The sequence below is a fragment of the Scleropages formosus genome, chromosome 14 (genome assembly GCF_900964775.1).
Source record: "Scleropages formosus chromosome 14, fSclFor1.1, whole genome shotgun sequence".
Lineage (NCBI taxonomy): Eukaryota > Metazoa > Chordata > Actinopteri > Osteoglossiformes > Osteoglossidae > Scleropages > Scleropages formosus.
In genome coordinates, this window is record NC_041819.1 from 12,546,526 (window position 1) to 12,561,895 (window position 15,370).

General features: G+C 44.0%; 1 protein-coding gene across 2 annotated transcripts in view; it reads right to left on the reverse strand.

The window, feature by feature from the left end:
- LOC108920063 (glycogen synthase kinase-3 beta) overlaps window positions 1-14,882 on the reverse strand; it is a 45,589-nt gene extending 30,707 nt beyond the window's left edge. For both annotated transcript variants that reach the window (XM_029257863.1, XM_029257862.1), the window contains exon 1: window positions 13,781-14,882. In XM_029257863.1, coding sequence (XP_029113696.1) covers window positions 13,781-13,868 — 88 coding nt within the window. In that variant the 5' untranslated portion in view covers window positions 13,869-14,882. The remainder of the gene's footprint in view (window positions 1-13,780) is intronic.
- Between the last annotated feature and the right edge of the window lie 488 nt (window positions 14,883-15,370).

The following is a 15,370-nucleotide window of genomic DNA, read 5'->3' on the forward strand; positions in this document are numbered from 1 at the left end:
AGTACTGACAAGGAATTCATTGAAAGAGCACGGAGCTGTCAGATGACAGCGAGCAGCATTAGATATTCACACGATGACTTGGGAGTGGGGGAGGAAACAGTAGCCACAAATCAAATACTCAGTGTTAACCTGTGTAGCAGTAACTGCACCTGCACTGCATGGCTGCCACCTGGGGGATGGGGCATAAAAACCAGAGTAAAGTAGCACCCAGATCATATCAGGGCAGCCCACACTATTTGAGAACCTGGTTGCCAAACACTACCCTCGTGTCTATTCATACAGTCAGGATTCAGCACTGAAACACTGTAAAAATCATAGACAAACATGTGAACATAAGGTCTGGTTATCCTGACATTTTTTTCAGAATACCTGTGGCAAGACAAGGGAGTAAACGGCACAAACGGAAAGACTCCCTCTGAGGTTTAAAAGCAGGACAAAACAAATGTGGGTGGGTGTAAAATCCAGAAAGCAATTAAAAAGAAACATTCAGCCCAAACCACTGTCTGTTTTGCTCTTGCTGGTGTCAGACAAGCTATTCAAGGTCATTAGCAACAGAAGTGACAGCAAGCTGAGCCTGCAGCCTAAGCTCTTCCAGGTGATAATTACCGAAGCCCAGGGGACTCTGGTGTAAAGCCTCTACGCCCGAGTGAGGCTGAAGGGCCAAAAAAAAAAAAAAAAGGGGGGGGAAGAATGACATCCGTTCACAAGGAGGGTGAACACCCAAAGAGAACACCTCCAGAGAAACCCCTACATGCGAGGTGTGCGTCCTGGGATTTCTCCCATGTCTGAAACATCCTCCCTTTGGAAACAAGGATCACCATGTAAGGATAGCTTGCCCACAAACACATTTGTAAGAGAAAAGAGCAACTTTCTGCCACAAAAAGGGCTGAACCCTTGTGTGTGCGCACGCACGCACTCTTCACCCCATCAAATACAGTACCTAGAGACACCCTCTTGTAACAGACAGGAAGACTCATTACATATCATCTCTCATCGACTAGAACACACCACTTGCCCTAATACAACTCTTGCTGGAAACATCAGTGCTGAAATCACAGATTTTTTCTTTTTTTTTTTTCTTTTTTTTTTAAATATAGCAGACAGCTGGTAGTGTAGTGGTTAGAGCTGCTGCCTTTGGACCCAACGGTTGCAGGTTTAAATCTCATCTCCAGCTGTAGTACCCTTGAGCACTGTACTTACCCTAACTAAAATTGTTGCAGTAAAAAAAATTACCCAGCTGTATAAATGGGTAAAAAATTGGAAGTAGCTTAACATTGCAAGTCGCTCTGGAGAAAAGCATCTGCTAAACGAATAAATGAAAGTGAAGAAATAGGATCATTATGAAGTGACAAATTATGTCAATGGAAATAATCCGGGGGAGGAAAAAAAAAAAAAAAAAAAACCCTCTACTCTTTAATTCCTAGCTTTTGCAGTGGTCTGGGGGTATATTTTGGAGTGAGCGGAACTGTGGAAGCCACCTTCCTACCTCCGCAAACTCAGAGCACGCTCCCCGCAGTGACCGTGGCCCACAGCACTGAGCTACGTGGCCCGTTAAACAGCCGTCTTTGCCGGAAACAAACAACCCCTCCTCCCCTGCCTCGTCTCTGGAACCATTTCTATAGCGGAGAAAAACAAACCCATCAGGTTTCAAGCGATAGTCACCGGGAGCCATCCAACCACGGCGCTGATGCTAGGAAACATAAGTTTAACACTCAGAGTAGTGCTCAAACAAGTGCAGGTTTTTCCAAGTTCCCCAAAAGCCCCACACAAATCCACTTATATCTACCAGGCTTTACCAGCAACAAATTCCAGCTTTGTTATAAGGGCTTTGTGATCCTGCCAGAGCCATTCGACAAGAAGCACGTAAATAGTTAACTAGCTGTTACGTAATAAACATACATAAACTATCAGCACGCTAGCAGGAATGTGAGCTGTACACATGGAATGTGAAGATGAACATGAGGACTTTACCAACCTCACACTATAAGCACTCTTGGACAAAAGCTCCATGAAAAAACATCAATTTCAAGGTAATGCTCATTACTTATAAAAATTCTTAATTTCTTCTACGCAATCACTGCTTTTATTCAAACGGAGTTTTGAGCTGGTTAAAGCTTTTAAGACTTCAGAGTTTTGCCATCCAGTAGAAGTCGTTCCAAAACCTAACGTAAAGGTTTGACGAGCCCCAGCCCCATGGGGGCAGTTGGGGGTCTACAGGCGAGAGGAACACAGGAAAGTGAGTGCAGAGAAAGAATGTGGGGAATGTACAAACATATTTTTCAAATTACAATAAATCCACAGTGGAGACTAGTCAGTACAGAGTCAGACATTCTCTGGCTTTGCCTGTTCAGATGCACTACAGACCAGTTGGTAGAGTAGCGGTAAGAGCTGCTGCGCCTTCGGACCCAAAGGTCACAGGATCAATTCCCACCTCCACCTGTAATACCCTCGAGTGAGGTACTTACCCTAAATTGCTCCGGTAAAATTACCCAGCTGTACAAATGGGTAAATAATTGTAGGTAGCTTCACACCGAGTCGCTTCGGAGAAAAGTGTCAGCTAAATAAACGTACATCAGCCTTCTCCAAAACTGCAACAGAGCGCTAAAACCGAGTATTCAAACGTCAATTCCTGCCGTCCCGAGTAGCCCAAGCACATCCAAGCCAAGACCGGGAAGTAGGCAGACAGCCTCTCTGTTGTTCAGATGTTTTAGGCTTGGAGATAAGAACTGAAAAGCTGAACTGGGCTCACAAAGAGGACTCGGAGCACAGGACACAGGATGGGTAAACAGAGATGTAAGCTCCGCAGGACAAGCACGGTCAGTCGAGCCAGATCCCTGTCTGTGCCTTGCCCCGCTCCTGCACACCACAGTACTTCTGTCCATACCAGACAATACCGCAGATCAACAAAGAGGAAATAAAGCAGCATCTTTTGCTTTCAACACAAATGTTGAATCTTGTAATTCTCTCAGCCATTAAACTATTAAATGTACTGACACAGCCAGAAAAGGATTTTAACTGATAAATGGAAATCAAGATCAATTTGTTAAAAACTAATTTTAACGTACCTGCAAAGGGGGAAACGAAAAAAAAAATACAAGCTGCTTGTTTTAGAAAGTCTTGGGAATTTTCGGAGATTCAAACGTTCGTCCCTGCAATTCATTTCTTCAGGTCTCCATATTTCAGAATTTGTTGCAATGGAGTGAACACAACTCTTGTTTAATTGTTGTACCCACAGATCTCAGTAAAACTTACCCAAAAGAGAACAGGTCAGAAATCACTAATTTCAAAGTTTACAGCTTGTGTCTGGTGTTCGAGAGTAGTGGTGATTCTAACAGAACAAATGAGGAAAAGACCGTAACCATGGCGATAATAAACAAAGTTACAATGACTAATGTTTCACATTGTGCATAAATCATCAAACCAGCTTGAATAATATATATGCATCATTTTAAACTATTTCCAGAGTTAAGTTTTTACAGAGTACTGTTTTATTTATTAAAGCTATAACTGAAGTTTTTATAGACCCTCAATCAGGAAGATTTGAGTGACACCAGTAATATCCAGCTTTTACAGATTGTAACTTGGTATTAAAAAAGACTTCCAGTCCAATTACTGTTGCTAAGTTGAGGAGCCACAGAAATATAGAAGCTGGAACTTGCTTGAGGAAAGTTGACTCTGAAAGAGTCACCGCTGCTGTGCAGGAAAGCAGATTACTCTCATACAAATGACAGAGGACAGGAGATGCTGTATTGTTCCTGCAAAATCATGTCAGTAAAGAGCGAGCAACGGAATAAATTTAAACAGCATCATCTATGGAAAGACCTACAGACAAACCCATGTGTTTTGCCTATGTATGGATCATGGCATTTGTCACGCGCGGGTATAAATAAGTACAACCCTGTAAAGCGTTACAATTTCATATGTTCCTTACATACGCACCCAGTACCTAAACTCGTCTTGTTCCCACCAGACGCACAGAAGACAGGAGATGACCGTAGGTAGACATCTGGTGCTTATCAGCACTTCAGTGTCCTTAAAGTGCAATCTAAAACTCCGTAGCAAAGCTGTCACCTCAGCCAAAATGCCATCACTGATATTCACAACATTTATCTCCAGTTTTGCTGCAAGACATTGTTAGGGGGAAGAGTGTATAGTTACCAGATTGATTACTCCCAGCAAATAATGACACGAACGCTGCACATAATGACTTGTTGTACATTGGTCCCTTGTTTCCTCAGCACATCACAAAATGCACCAAAGTCTATCAGCACAGCAGCACTATGAAGTTTTGATTGTCGCGAGCGTTCATTGTTATCTGTTGCTATGGAACAACCGACTGAAATTGTGTAGCCTTATCTTATTCAAAACGTAACCAAATAATGATTTTAACTGCGTTATAATAGACTGACAGTTCTGAGGTGCATAAATTATTCCCAAGTAAGATTAGGCAGCTCATATATTCACATGTAAGAAGAGCACCGTTTCCTGTTTTACTCATAGAGAAGAACACTGACTTTGATGGGAAATGTACCTGGGATACAAAAGTACTGTACATATGGGCTAGCCATCCTAGTTGGCCATATTTTGTTTGAGGAACTGCCTCAATGAAGCTGCACAACCTGAGATTTAATTAGAATGTATTAAAATCAGATTTAGTTTTCAAACTACGGAAGACAGTCAAAAATACTGTATTCGCAAACATTCATTCACTGTAAAACAGAGTTGCCAACTGTGGTCCTTGAGGACTGCAGCTCAACAGGGCACCCAGTGACAGTTCACACAATACTTTTCAGGAAATGTAAATTCTACTCATATACACAAGCTCCTCATGTTGTGAAGGTCACCAAAAATATTAAGTTACCATTATATGATTGAGTAAGCCAGCTGGCAACATTAGAGAGGAAAACAAAAAAACCCCACCCTATTGCAGCCAAAGGGAAGGGAAATTTTTTAAATTTAATAGAAATATTTTCAAAAAACATTTGTTGAGTAAATACAACCTCCATTTCCAAATGCAACCATTAAAGAGCAGTAAAATACAGCCAATCAGAACAGGAATGTGAGACCACTTTCAACTCATCAGCAGTGTTTACAGTTCCACGCAGGCATTGCGTGACATTAATAAAAATGCTCAAATGAAAGTTGATCTTGGTCAGAAGCTGACAAATGGACATTTCAGAGATTAAGTACTTTTTAAATTTTCAATTTATTTCGATTTTAATGGTGTTTTAATTTTAAAAAAGCTCAAAAGTAATTAGTCTTTATACATATTAAAAACTGAAGTCTGAAGACTAATAAGGACTGTATAAAAAAAAAAAAAAAAAACTGATAAGCACTCATATCCTACATAGGTCCAGCTGTGCTGATCTGGAAACTCTTCGGTTGCACAGGTGCGGAATATACAAAAGTAACTTTGCGAGATCTCGTATAGGTGAAGGCTACCAAACTGACTGTTTGACAACACTAAGTTTTTGCAAGAAAAAAAATGAGAAAAAGATGGTGGAAGCTCTGCAGTTTCCCAGGAGTGTAATTAAGTTCACAGGAAGGGGAAGTTTATCCAACAGGAGACTACCAATATGAAGGAGCGCTACCGAAACTGCGCGATGGGACAAGGAGGAGAATGGCCAGTGAAGTGACCAAGCGGGAAATAGAACAATGATAGTGCTGCAGAGCTCACTGGCTGAAAGGGGGAGCACTGCTCAGAGTTCAACAGTCTCTTCAGCACTAGTGAGCGCTATCCTTTGTGAAATTAATTGAATGGAAGCCCCTTCTGTCAAAGGCCATTATGACAGGGTGCCTGGAGTTTGTTGGAAGTCAGACAATAGATCTCAGCACCTTCAGGAAGTAGATGCTATGGCCTGAGGCTAAATGGTGTCCTTTCATGTGACAGAACTACTATACTTATCACAATCCAAACACAAGCCATCACCCAGGTAACATCATCCCTTCCATCAGTCATGGCGGTGGCAGCATCCTGCTCTGCAGCAGTTTTCAGCAGGAGGGACTGGGAAGCTTCTTGCCACTATGGGCAAGATAGACTGAGCCAAACATAGGTAAACCCTGCAGCAGAATTTGTTTCAAGAATTGTTTCAGGCAGCAAGAAATCTGTGTTCAGCAGTTATACCAAATATGTATTGGGAGATTTGTTTATTTTGAGCCACATTCTATGGAAAATGTATCACTTTTATGCTCTGTATAAAAGTGCTGATATGCTAATAAAATTTAAATAAATGAAATAACTTAGCACTAATGGACCTCTCCTTGCCACTTTTCCATATGCACGTGTAGGATGAAAAAGGGAATAGTCGAGAATGAATTTACAACACGGCTTAAATTTAAAATGAATCAGACATGTCTAATTGCCAGTAAAACATGAACCTTAGTTGTTTCATCTCGCTACAGCTGGTCATTGTGGTAGGACTTTTTTTTTTTCTTTTTTTTTTAAAAACATCGATGCACAATCTGTCAGCATAGCAGTCAAGTCCTTCAGCAACCCGCTTAACATCATTAACAAACTGTAGATGCAGTACGGATGTAGGTCATGTTGCAGAGGCATTCACAGCAGGAGGACCCCAAACCAACTGTGCTGTATATTACAAGTGGAATACCATTAAGGATGTACACTTGCTCCTCCTCAAGTTCCACATAGTTAAGGCACTCATTTTTTGAAAATCAAACATTTGTTCCCCTTTTTTAAGTTTCAATCTGCAACAAAAAACTACAACAGTATTTACCTACCAATCTGATAGACTGGAGGAAACAGCATCCGAGAAAAACAGGAGTGTGGGAGTCCTTTAATTCAACTCGCTTACACAGTTCTTAGAGCTTGAGTTTGGTATTCCTGATTCCTGGCAACAAAGTGAACTGTTAATAACTTAGGATGGAGACAAAACTGGAGATAAACGCCAAGGTGGTAAACACTGCACGTGCTTGTAGGATGAAGGTCAGTAATAAGAACTGAAGTTTGTGCAGATCTCATTTTAATGTTGCTTAAAGTTGACAAAACTGTTTGAGCATTGCTTTCTTTATTTTTAGGTATATCCGAGGATTTTAGGGAACCTACTCAAGCTAACAGTCCAAGGGTCATCTGTAAAAAGTGTTTTGGATTGTGATTGTGCAGTAAAATTCAAACAGCCTTCCAGTCCCAGCTGTGTTCATAAGTTAAGGAGTCTGTGTGATCAGAATGTATCCGTAGCATCTGATCGAGGCTACAGGGTAAGAGTGACCCGTTATGTTCTGATGTACCGATGACAGCGACCAGCAACGAGCAGGTGACTAAGGCAGTGCAAACCAGAGAGCAAAGTTTCTCAAAGGCTACAGCACAATTCACATAACGGGTACATATGCCTGTGAGGAATGGCAGCTGGTTCATTTTAGCAGCTTTACGAAAATAAAGAGTGGCATGTCTTGCCTTAAAAAAAAACACAAGTGAAAAACAGGATTTCAGAATTTTGACCAGCATCCATCCATTCAATTTCAATAACCACCTGTCCTGAGCAGGGTCACGGTGACCCAGAGCCTATCCCAGAAGTATTGAGTGTAAGGCAGATGGAGGTACACCCTGGATGGAACACCTCACTACACGTGGCTTATTTGCCTTCACTCTGCAATGACTCAGAACTCAAGGCACTGAGCGACTGTAAACACAGCCACTTGGTCAGGTGTCTCGGTGACCACTGAACTTTGAGACACCATGTGACGCTGACTACTACCAACACGACACACTGTCAGCAATCAGGAGCAAGTTTGGACAATGTCCCATTGACAGAAGATTGAGAGCAGCCATCATATACACTTCACAAATACCGACAATCCTTGGCCAATCAAGTCAAGACTTACCGATAAATGGAGTCTGGTTAACACAATACTAGACAAGTCAGTCTGAAGAGTGACGTAACATTTATTACAAGAGCGTCAGCAGAGCACGATGCAGCGTGTCTAGAGTTCATATATGGCACTTGCAAACGGTGGGAAGGACCCAGAGCTACCGGGCACTGGGGACAAGCGGCCAGCCACATCCTTTATGTGACCCCTGATGGTTGGTCACACCCATCAACCCGTGCAGCTCATGCACTTCAGCTATGGCACTGTGATTCAGCCAGTGATTCCCACTGATAAATGACAGGTTCACAGAAAGGGGGGGAGGGAAGCACCACATCTTCCGGAACACCTGTTCGGTTCTATGCTCGGACCACTAACCTAGATACTATTTATAGAGCGGGGTGCAGGAGCATGGGGGGTGGGAGGCCTTGCTGGCATTGCACTAAAACACACATATACATGAATGCAGCAGATCATAACTCAGCTCTGTCTCAATGGACTGCTTTACAGTTCAGAAAGACACCTTGCAAAATATCCAAGGCACACTGGACTGGTTGACAGGTACCAGTAAGCAGATGACCAGTTCATGTATACATATATTGTCTGATGATGTATTTAATGGTGGTGGCATATTTATTCATTCACATTTTTATTAGTCTTTGGGAGAGATGCAAGTAAGAATTTCATTGCATTACGTACAGATGAAAAACCTGAATTCTATATGTTTTGTAAATGGCAAAATCTTCAGAAGGGAAGAATGCTGCCAAACATGCATGGAGGATATACCATAATGTAGGAATAAATGCAACAGAAAGACAAATAAAGCCATCTCTTTATATTCTTAAGAGTCTTGCTCCAAATGGGACACGAAGGTACAGTACAAGACCAAGTAAAAGCATAGAAATGGTATAAGCATCTCTTGTTTCTCCCACAACAGTCATGCAAGGGACATCTGAAAAACAGCAGTAGAAACAGAAAAAAAAAGTTGCACAAGCTTCCCTGGCAAACTTCTGGCTAAGGTGAAACTCCTCTGAGCACTTGGGCCGTGTTTTCGCCTAAGGCTGAACTCAAGTGTCTCCCCTGCTTGTAGCAGCCCCGGAAGACAAGAGGCTTCTACCCATAGCGGACGGCATTTTCCATCACGGCCCGGTCAAGGTTTGCAAAGTCAAAGAGTCTGATGTGGGTCCGGGTGATGCAGTGATACTGAGAGGCACAAGCAAATCTTCATCAGACCCAAGCCTTCCTTATGGCATCTTGGCTCTTACTATGTCAGAGCCTTGCCATCTCAGTTTCACACATTTTTTTTTTTTGTGGTCGTTCCTCTTTGAAATCAAAAGAGGCATTAAAATCCAAATTATACAAAATTGCTTTTCATTTTATGACATGGATTATACACTGTGGAACACTGCCTGTTGATACCATCTGACTGAATTTTTTCCCCCAATTTCTTTTAAGTTATGTCATTTGTACTACACATATTCTGATACTGTCAATGAAAACTATAATGGGATGTGCCCCTGGTCTCCAAACCACTGTCAAATAAACTATACTGATCAGTTTCTTGCATAAATTGATTTAATAAACATGCTGACCACAATCTATCCTCTAGAATTCACCAACAAGAACAACCCTAACCCTACCTCTACATAGGTGGCCAAAATGTCTGTTTATAACCAAAAGGGCTTTTTTCTGCAGACAGCAGCACTTATTTCTCTCATCTGCAGTGTAGAGACACCGTCCTTCTGAAATTACTCAACATCTACTTGAAGTAACCTCAAAATGGGATCAAATACTTGATTTTCTCTGCTTACTTTTAATGCTTTTACAGTGCTTACATTTTCAGGTTTGTGATGTTCATTTTGTAAAATGTTAAAACTGCTGTCAGCATTTATAATTCAGTAATATTTTCATTAAAACTTATGATAAATCAGCAATCAATGATCCAAGAGACTCTAATATCAGGATCCAAGCCAAAAACTGGATATTGGTTGAGTTGTAAGCAGTGGAGATTCTGCTACCTATAGCAAACAGTGTGAAGTTTGAATGAGAAACAGGGAAAGTAAGGCAGCGTTGACTTATTCTACTTATTCAGAAGAGATGTTAGTGAAGCTCAAAATTGGTCAAAATTACTGTTCATATGCTGTTTCTGTTCTGGGACAGGAGATTTAAAAAAGCTTTATTGGGAGTTATGACTGTCAAAGATGACATGGGTCAAATACAGAAAAATAAGAAAGGCATGGTGAAGAGCTATAAGAGTGAGATTTGCCTGGAAATATGCAAGATATGATCAGTGATAGGTTTGCATGCAAAGTATTCCTATGATTTATTTGTTGGGATTTCACTACAGACAAATTAGAACCACATTACTTCATTATAATTTACCATAACAACCGTATCTGGAAAAAGATCATTACATCCAACATAAGAAATCAGCAATCACTGGATTATATAGGAATCACTTCTGGGCTAACTGTACTGGAAGAAAGAAATTTGCTGTAACTGGCTAGCATATAAATGGCATTCATCTGCTGCAAGCATTGTTGCCATCATTTCCTACTTACATTATCTTATTGAGCATTTGTTTTAGAACACTTAAGTCTCATTTATGTGGTTGTTTAGTTATAGGTTATTGCATCACTAAATTTAATACATTTGTGCAGCATTATGTAGTATGCTTGCTAGACAGAGTTTCCTAAAATATAGCCAACAGCTCACAACTCTGCGGTATCCAAGTTTATTGTTATATGTCAGAATTTGACTTATGAAAACATAAATAATGAGTGCTGATGGGGCCTAAAGAATATGAACATTTCTATACATACAATTTTAAAGGCTGCCAGTACCTGTAAATAAGGTTGTAATCCCCAGTACTGACAGGTATGTCAAAGACAGACACGAACATATTTATCTGAAAAATACACTGTTCAAACTCTCATTACATCTACTTGATTTCCAGGCATGCTAAAGCACTGGCGTAGCATCAAAGCCAGGCTCTAACTACTGGGCCAAAGGCTCGCCAAAATGGAGGTTTACAACCCAGAACCGAGAAAGGCCAAGGTGACAGCAGAGGAGAGCGCTCAAGAAAGGACAGCAGGGAACCCACTTGAAAGTATGTCTGACCTGCATGCCTCCAGGGCTGCTGGCTGGGGCATAACAGCAAGCACCGTCACAGCTTTAATTAGCCGAACCCCCCAAAACCCCCCGCTGTCACAATATGGGTCAATCGGTAGGTCAATCAGCAGGTCAAACACACTCCCAGCTCCTGGGCCTCCACAGCCAACTGTGCATACACAGGCTGCACTCAGCGCTCATTTGAGGCGCTGGCAACACTGCAATAATGGGGTGTTTTGAATGCATTTTAGCCACAGTAAAGGATATTGGAATTTAATATGGCAAATCACTGTTATAGTAGAGTGTATCAAAAACTGCCAAAAAGTACATTTTAAATTCTAAGCAACATGGTTAGTGACATGTATGCAAGCGTAAGCCACAGGGACATTTAAATTTCTATTTTTGCTCACCATCATCAACACCACTTATTTTGCTGACATTTTGCCCAAACTGGCTCACATATTCTGCCATTACTGTAATGGACTTACAGCAGCAGAGTATGTGGGAGATGTGCCCTGTACACTGACCTCCGTGCAGCTCTTAGTAAGGCAGTCTTACTACAATTTGGTGACAAATTGTACCCCTTAGATAATGGTACCCTTAACTGTGCCCAATAAGAAATTATTAAATGCAGCGACACTAACTTTGAGGTGCAAAAGACCTGTTTTGTGTATAACATCTTAACTGCTCACACAATCTTTGCAGTACACGTTCAGAGAATGAAAATGGACAAAGGTTAAGTTGTGCATTAACAACATCCCACCCACAACATACCCAGGTGCAACAGCGCAACAGATGCCTTCGTATCCACATGTGACCAGTTCAAATGGTGCTATGCCCATCGTTGTAACGGCATATAATGCCATACAATTGACGGGAAGGATGGAATTGCATACAACTAGGTCTCCACAGGTGCTGCGAACATACCCACTCACATGGAGTCCATTGAGCGCTGGGAGGTAGCCCTGGACTTACAGCTGTCTGCTGTTTGTTGTGTCCGCTTCATTTACACATCAAGGCGAAGGCATGAGCGGCGGATGGCCAAGGCGCTCGAGGAGCAGCCCACTGAGCAGGAGGCCATAGACGGCACCAAAGTGAGCAAGTCGGGCCACGCTCGTTTCCACGTCGCCAAATATATTGTGATCCACTTATTCTGGCCATGCGCGGGGGGCTGAACAAGTGTGGGAGCGAGTCAGTGTTACCTCAATACATCAGGCAGTGCAGAAACAAAATGCTGCACAGTGTCAAGAGGACTTTCGTCACATCCTCAAATGCTCCTGCCAAATAATGCTGAAACAAAGTACACTGAACATGGCAAAATTATTCATGCCTTGCTTAGCTGGCACTTCCATCCAAAGCAACATATGGTATTTGTCCCATCTATTCAGCTGAGTACTTTGTTTTAGAGCACTTCGGGGTCAACACCAGTAGCAGGGAGCGGGCTTAAACTGGCAACCTTCAAGATTACAAATCCAGGTCCTTAACCACTACATAAAGAGTCAGCAGGGAGTGTAGTGGTTAACAGTCAAGAGAGTATAATTTTACAAGATCAGGCTTTGCCGCTCATTACAGGAAGGCAACAGATGCTCAAAATGACGGTCGATGCACAAAACGACAATCGCTCGTCCAAAGGACCGTGCAACACAAACCAATAACCTACCAGCACCAGACAGCAGCCCAATTCCCCCAACTGCCCACTGAGGTCACAGATCTTGACCTGTGTATCTAATGCTTAGACACATCAGCAACGCACGTGTGTCACTGGCAGACACACACACCACCCTACTTTCGGACCACGGCTGTTAACGTCTACCTCTCTTTCAAAGCAAGCCGCCGCTGGACACATCCCCGAGAGCGAAAGCCTTGTCTGCAGGACACAAACGAAGGCATTACCAGCCTCAGTCTTACATTCAACGTGATGTGCACCGTGAACGCTGCACTGAGCTGGACATCCCAGGGGTGTTACATCACAGGAAATGGCATGCAAGCCTTGTGCTAAACAAATGACTGAACTACCATCAGATAAATAGATATATACACACACACACACACACACACACACACACACACACACACACACAGCGAAAGAATACGGTAAAGGTACCTGTGACATGTACACTGACTCATGTCGAAACAGTAGATGCCTTATCGGCGAGCTACTACCTTGCACTCAAAGGACCCAGGTTCAAATCCCACCTCGTGTAGCCTTAATCGACACATTTACCTTGAGTTCAGATAGTAAAAGCTACCCAGCTGTATAAACTGCTAAGCATTTCCACTTAACCCTGTCAGTCACTTCTGGAATTTTTACCTACAGCTAAACGCACAAGCGCTCCCTATAAAGTGTCAACCGTACACTGTAGCACTGTAAATTTCTTTAAATCTATTCACATTCATTCATTAGCAGACGCTTATCTCCAAAGCCACCTACATCTCGGAGAGAAGACACTACTGCACCCCAGTAAGTAACTGGGTGTAAACCCGACACTGCACCCCATGATAAGGGTGTAAACACATCAGGAGCAGGGTACTGGTGTAGTAAAGCCAAGGGGCCGATTGACAGCAGCCCACAGCCCACGCCGGTTGTGCTCCAATAACCCGGCCACTGGAGCCCAACTCCAACTCCAGAATCCGTGTTGCAGCAGGAAATGACAGGCAGGAGAGACGCTGCTGCTCGAAACCCGCGCTGTGGAGGAGCGGCTTCGGAACCACGAGCTCTCGAGGGGCCGCGCGCGGTCGCGGTGAACATTGTCAGTAGTAGTGATGATGATGATGATGATGACGACGATGTGTGGAGGTGGTGGTGCTGCTGCTGAGGAGGACGGCGTCGGCAGGCGCGCGCACTCACTGCTGACTTTCATGCTGCCGAAGGCTGCGGGCTGCGGGGCGGGTTTGCAGCTCTCCGCAAAGGAGGTGGTCCTGGGCCGGCCCGACATGATGATGATCTTCTCCGCGCCGCGGATCCGTCCGAACGCTGTCTCGGTCTCCCAGGCTGTGTGTGTGGACTGTCGGCAGTCTGACGAGGAGAAGCGCTCAACCTCAGCGCCGATGCATTCAATTCGAATTAAATTAAAATTAAGAACCCCGGAGGAGGAGGAGGAGGAGGAGGCCGAGGAGGAGGCGAAGGTCCGTCCGCGGGCTCGTCCCCGATGCCAGTCGATCAGCGGGGCTGCGCACCGTGACCGTCCTCAGATCATCGCACGGCCCGGCCGGATTAACGACACACGGACGGACCGGCAGGAGAGGAGGAGGAGGAGAAGGAGGAGGAGGGGAGGGGGGTCGAAGAAGGGCCTTCGCCGGAGGAGCGATCACACAGCCGCCAGCTGAGCGTCTCATACAACAACGCCGGCCCTCTCAGTCACCGCCGTCAGTGACTAGTTTGCACGGAATTAATACCAAACGAAATGTGCGATTTCTAATGCCGCGGCAAAAGAAAAGGCATTTGCAATAGTACCGTGGCGTGGTGCAGCTAGCTAACTAACTGAGCTCGAGATATACGGCACAATACCGGCGTAATTCTTCATATACTGAGACGGAGACTCGGCGATCCGACAGCACCGGCCATGGCGGCTCCCTCAGTCACTCCCCTGCCTCAGCGAAACCAGGGATTCACAATTCAGTTTCTTTCTCGCTAATTTCCAGATTTAAAATCAAATTATTCCAACAGCTCACGCCGCGCAATTCGACTCGTCTAAATACGGAAGTCAAAAGGAGCCCCACAGCAGCAGACAGCGGCTCGGAAAGCCCACCTCCAGCCCCCTTTCCGTGGAGAATAGCTAACGAGCCTGGCTAACGCCGCTGCACGGATTCTAAAATTCCTTTTTCTGTTCCTTCTCCGCCTGTCTCCGCTCGCTCCCTTTGTCACTCCGAACCCCGCTGCGTAAACTACGTACAAAGGCTGCGCAGGCGGACGGACGAGGCGGAGAGCTACGCCGCTTTACTTGGGCGAGAATCGGAAATTGTGCACGCGCGAGCGGACGTGGAGGAAGGGACGGGGAGGACGGATCAAGCCAATCAAAAACGAGCGTATTTGTGATAGGCGGAGACACCGCAGAGGTGCAGGGCCAATGAGCTTCCGACTTCTGCGTCATGCTTCGGCGAAATTGCCAAAGGCTGCCACTCGTTTTGGCGCAACATACAGTGACGCCTTCAAGGAGGCGGGGACATGTAGAAAGCCGACCAATCGCGGTAGACAAGTAGCCGGTAGCGCGCCAATAGAAGTTGTCCGGTGCAGAACTCGAGTCCCGGTGGCTGAGTAACGCTGTTGCTAGTCGTTTCCTGTCATTTTGCCGATGACATAGTGCGCCCGACTGTAGCCGCCTTGTTCCTTAGTGAAATGACGCCAGTTGTTAGTTTTTGCTCTTTTAAAATTTAAGCGCACTTGAAAGCTCTTTAATGCCTTCACGAGGAATCTTTTTTTTAATGTAGGCATTAGGTG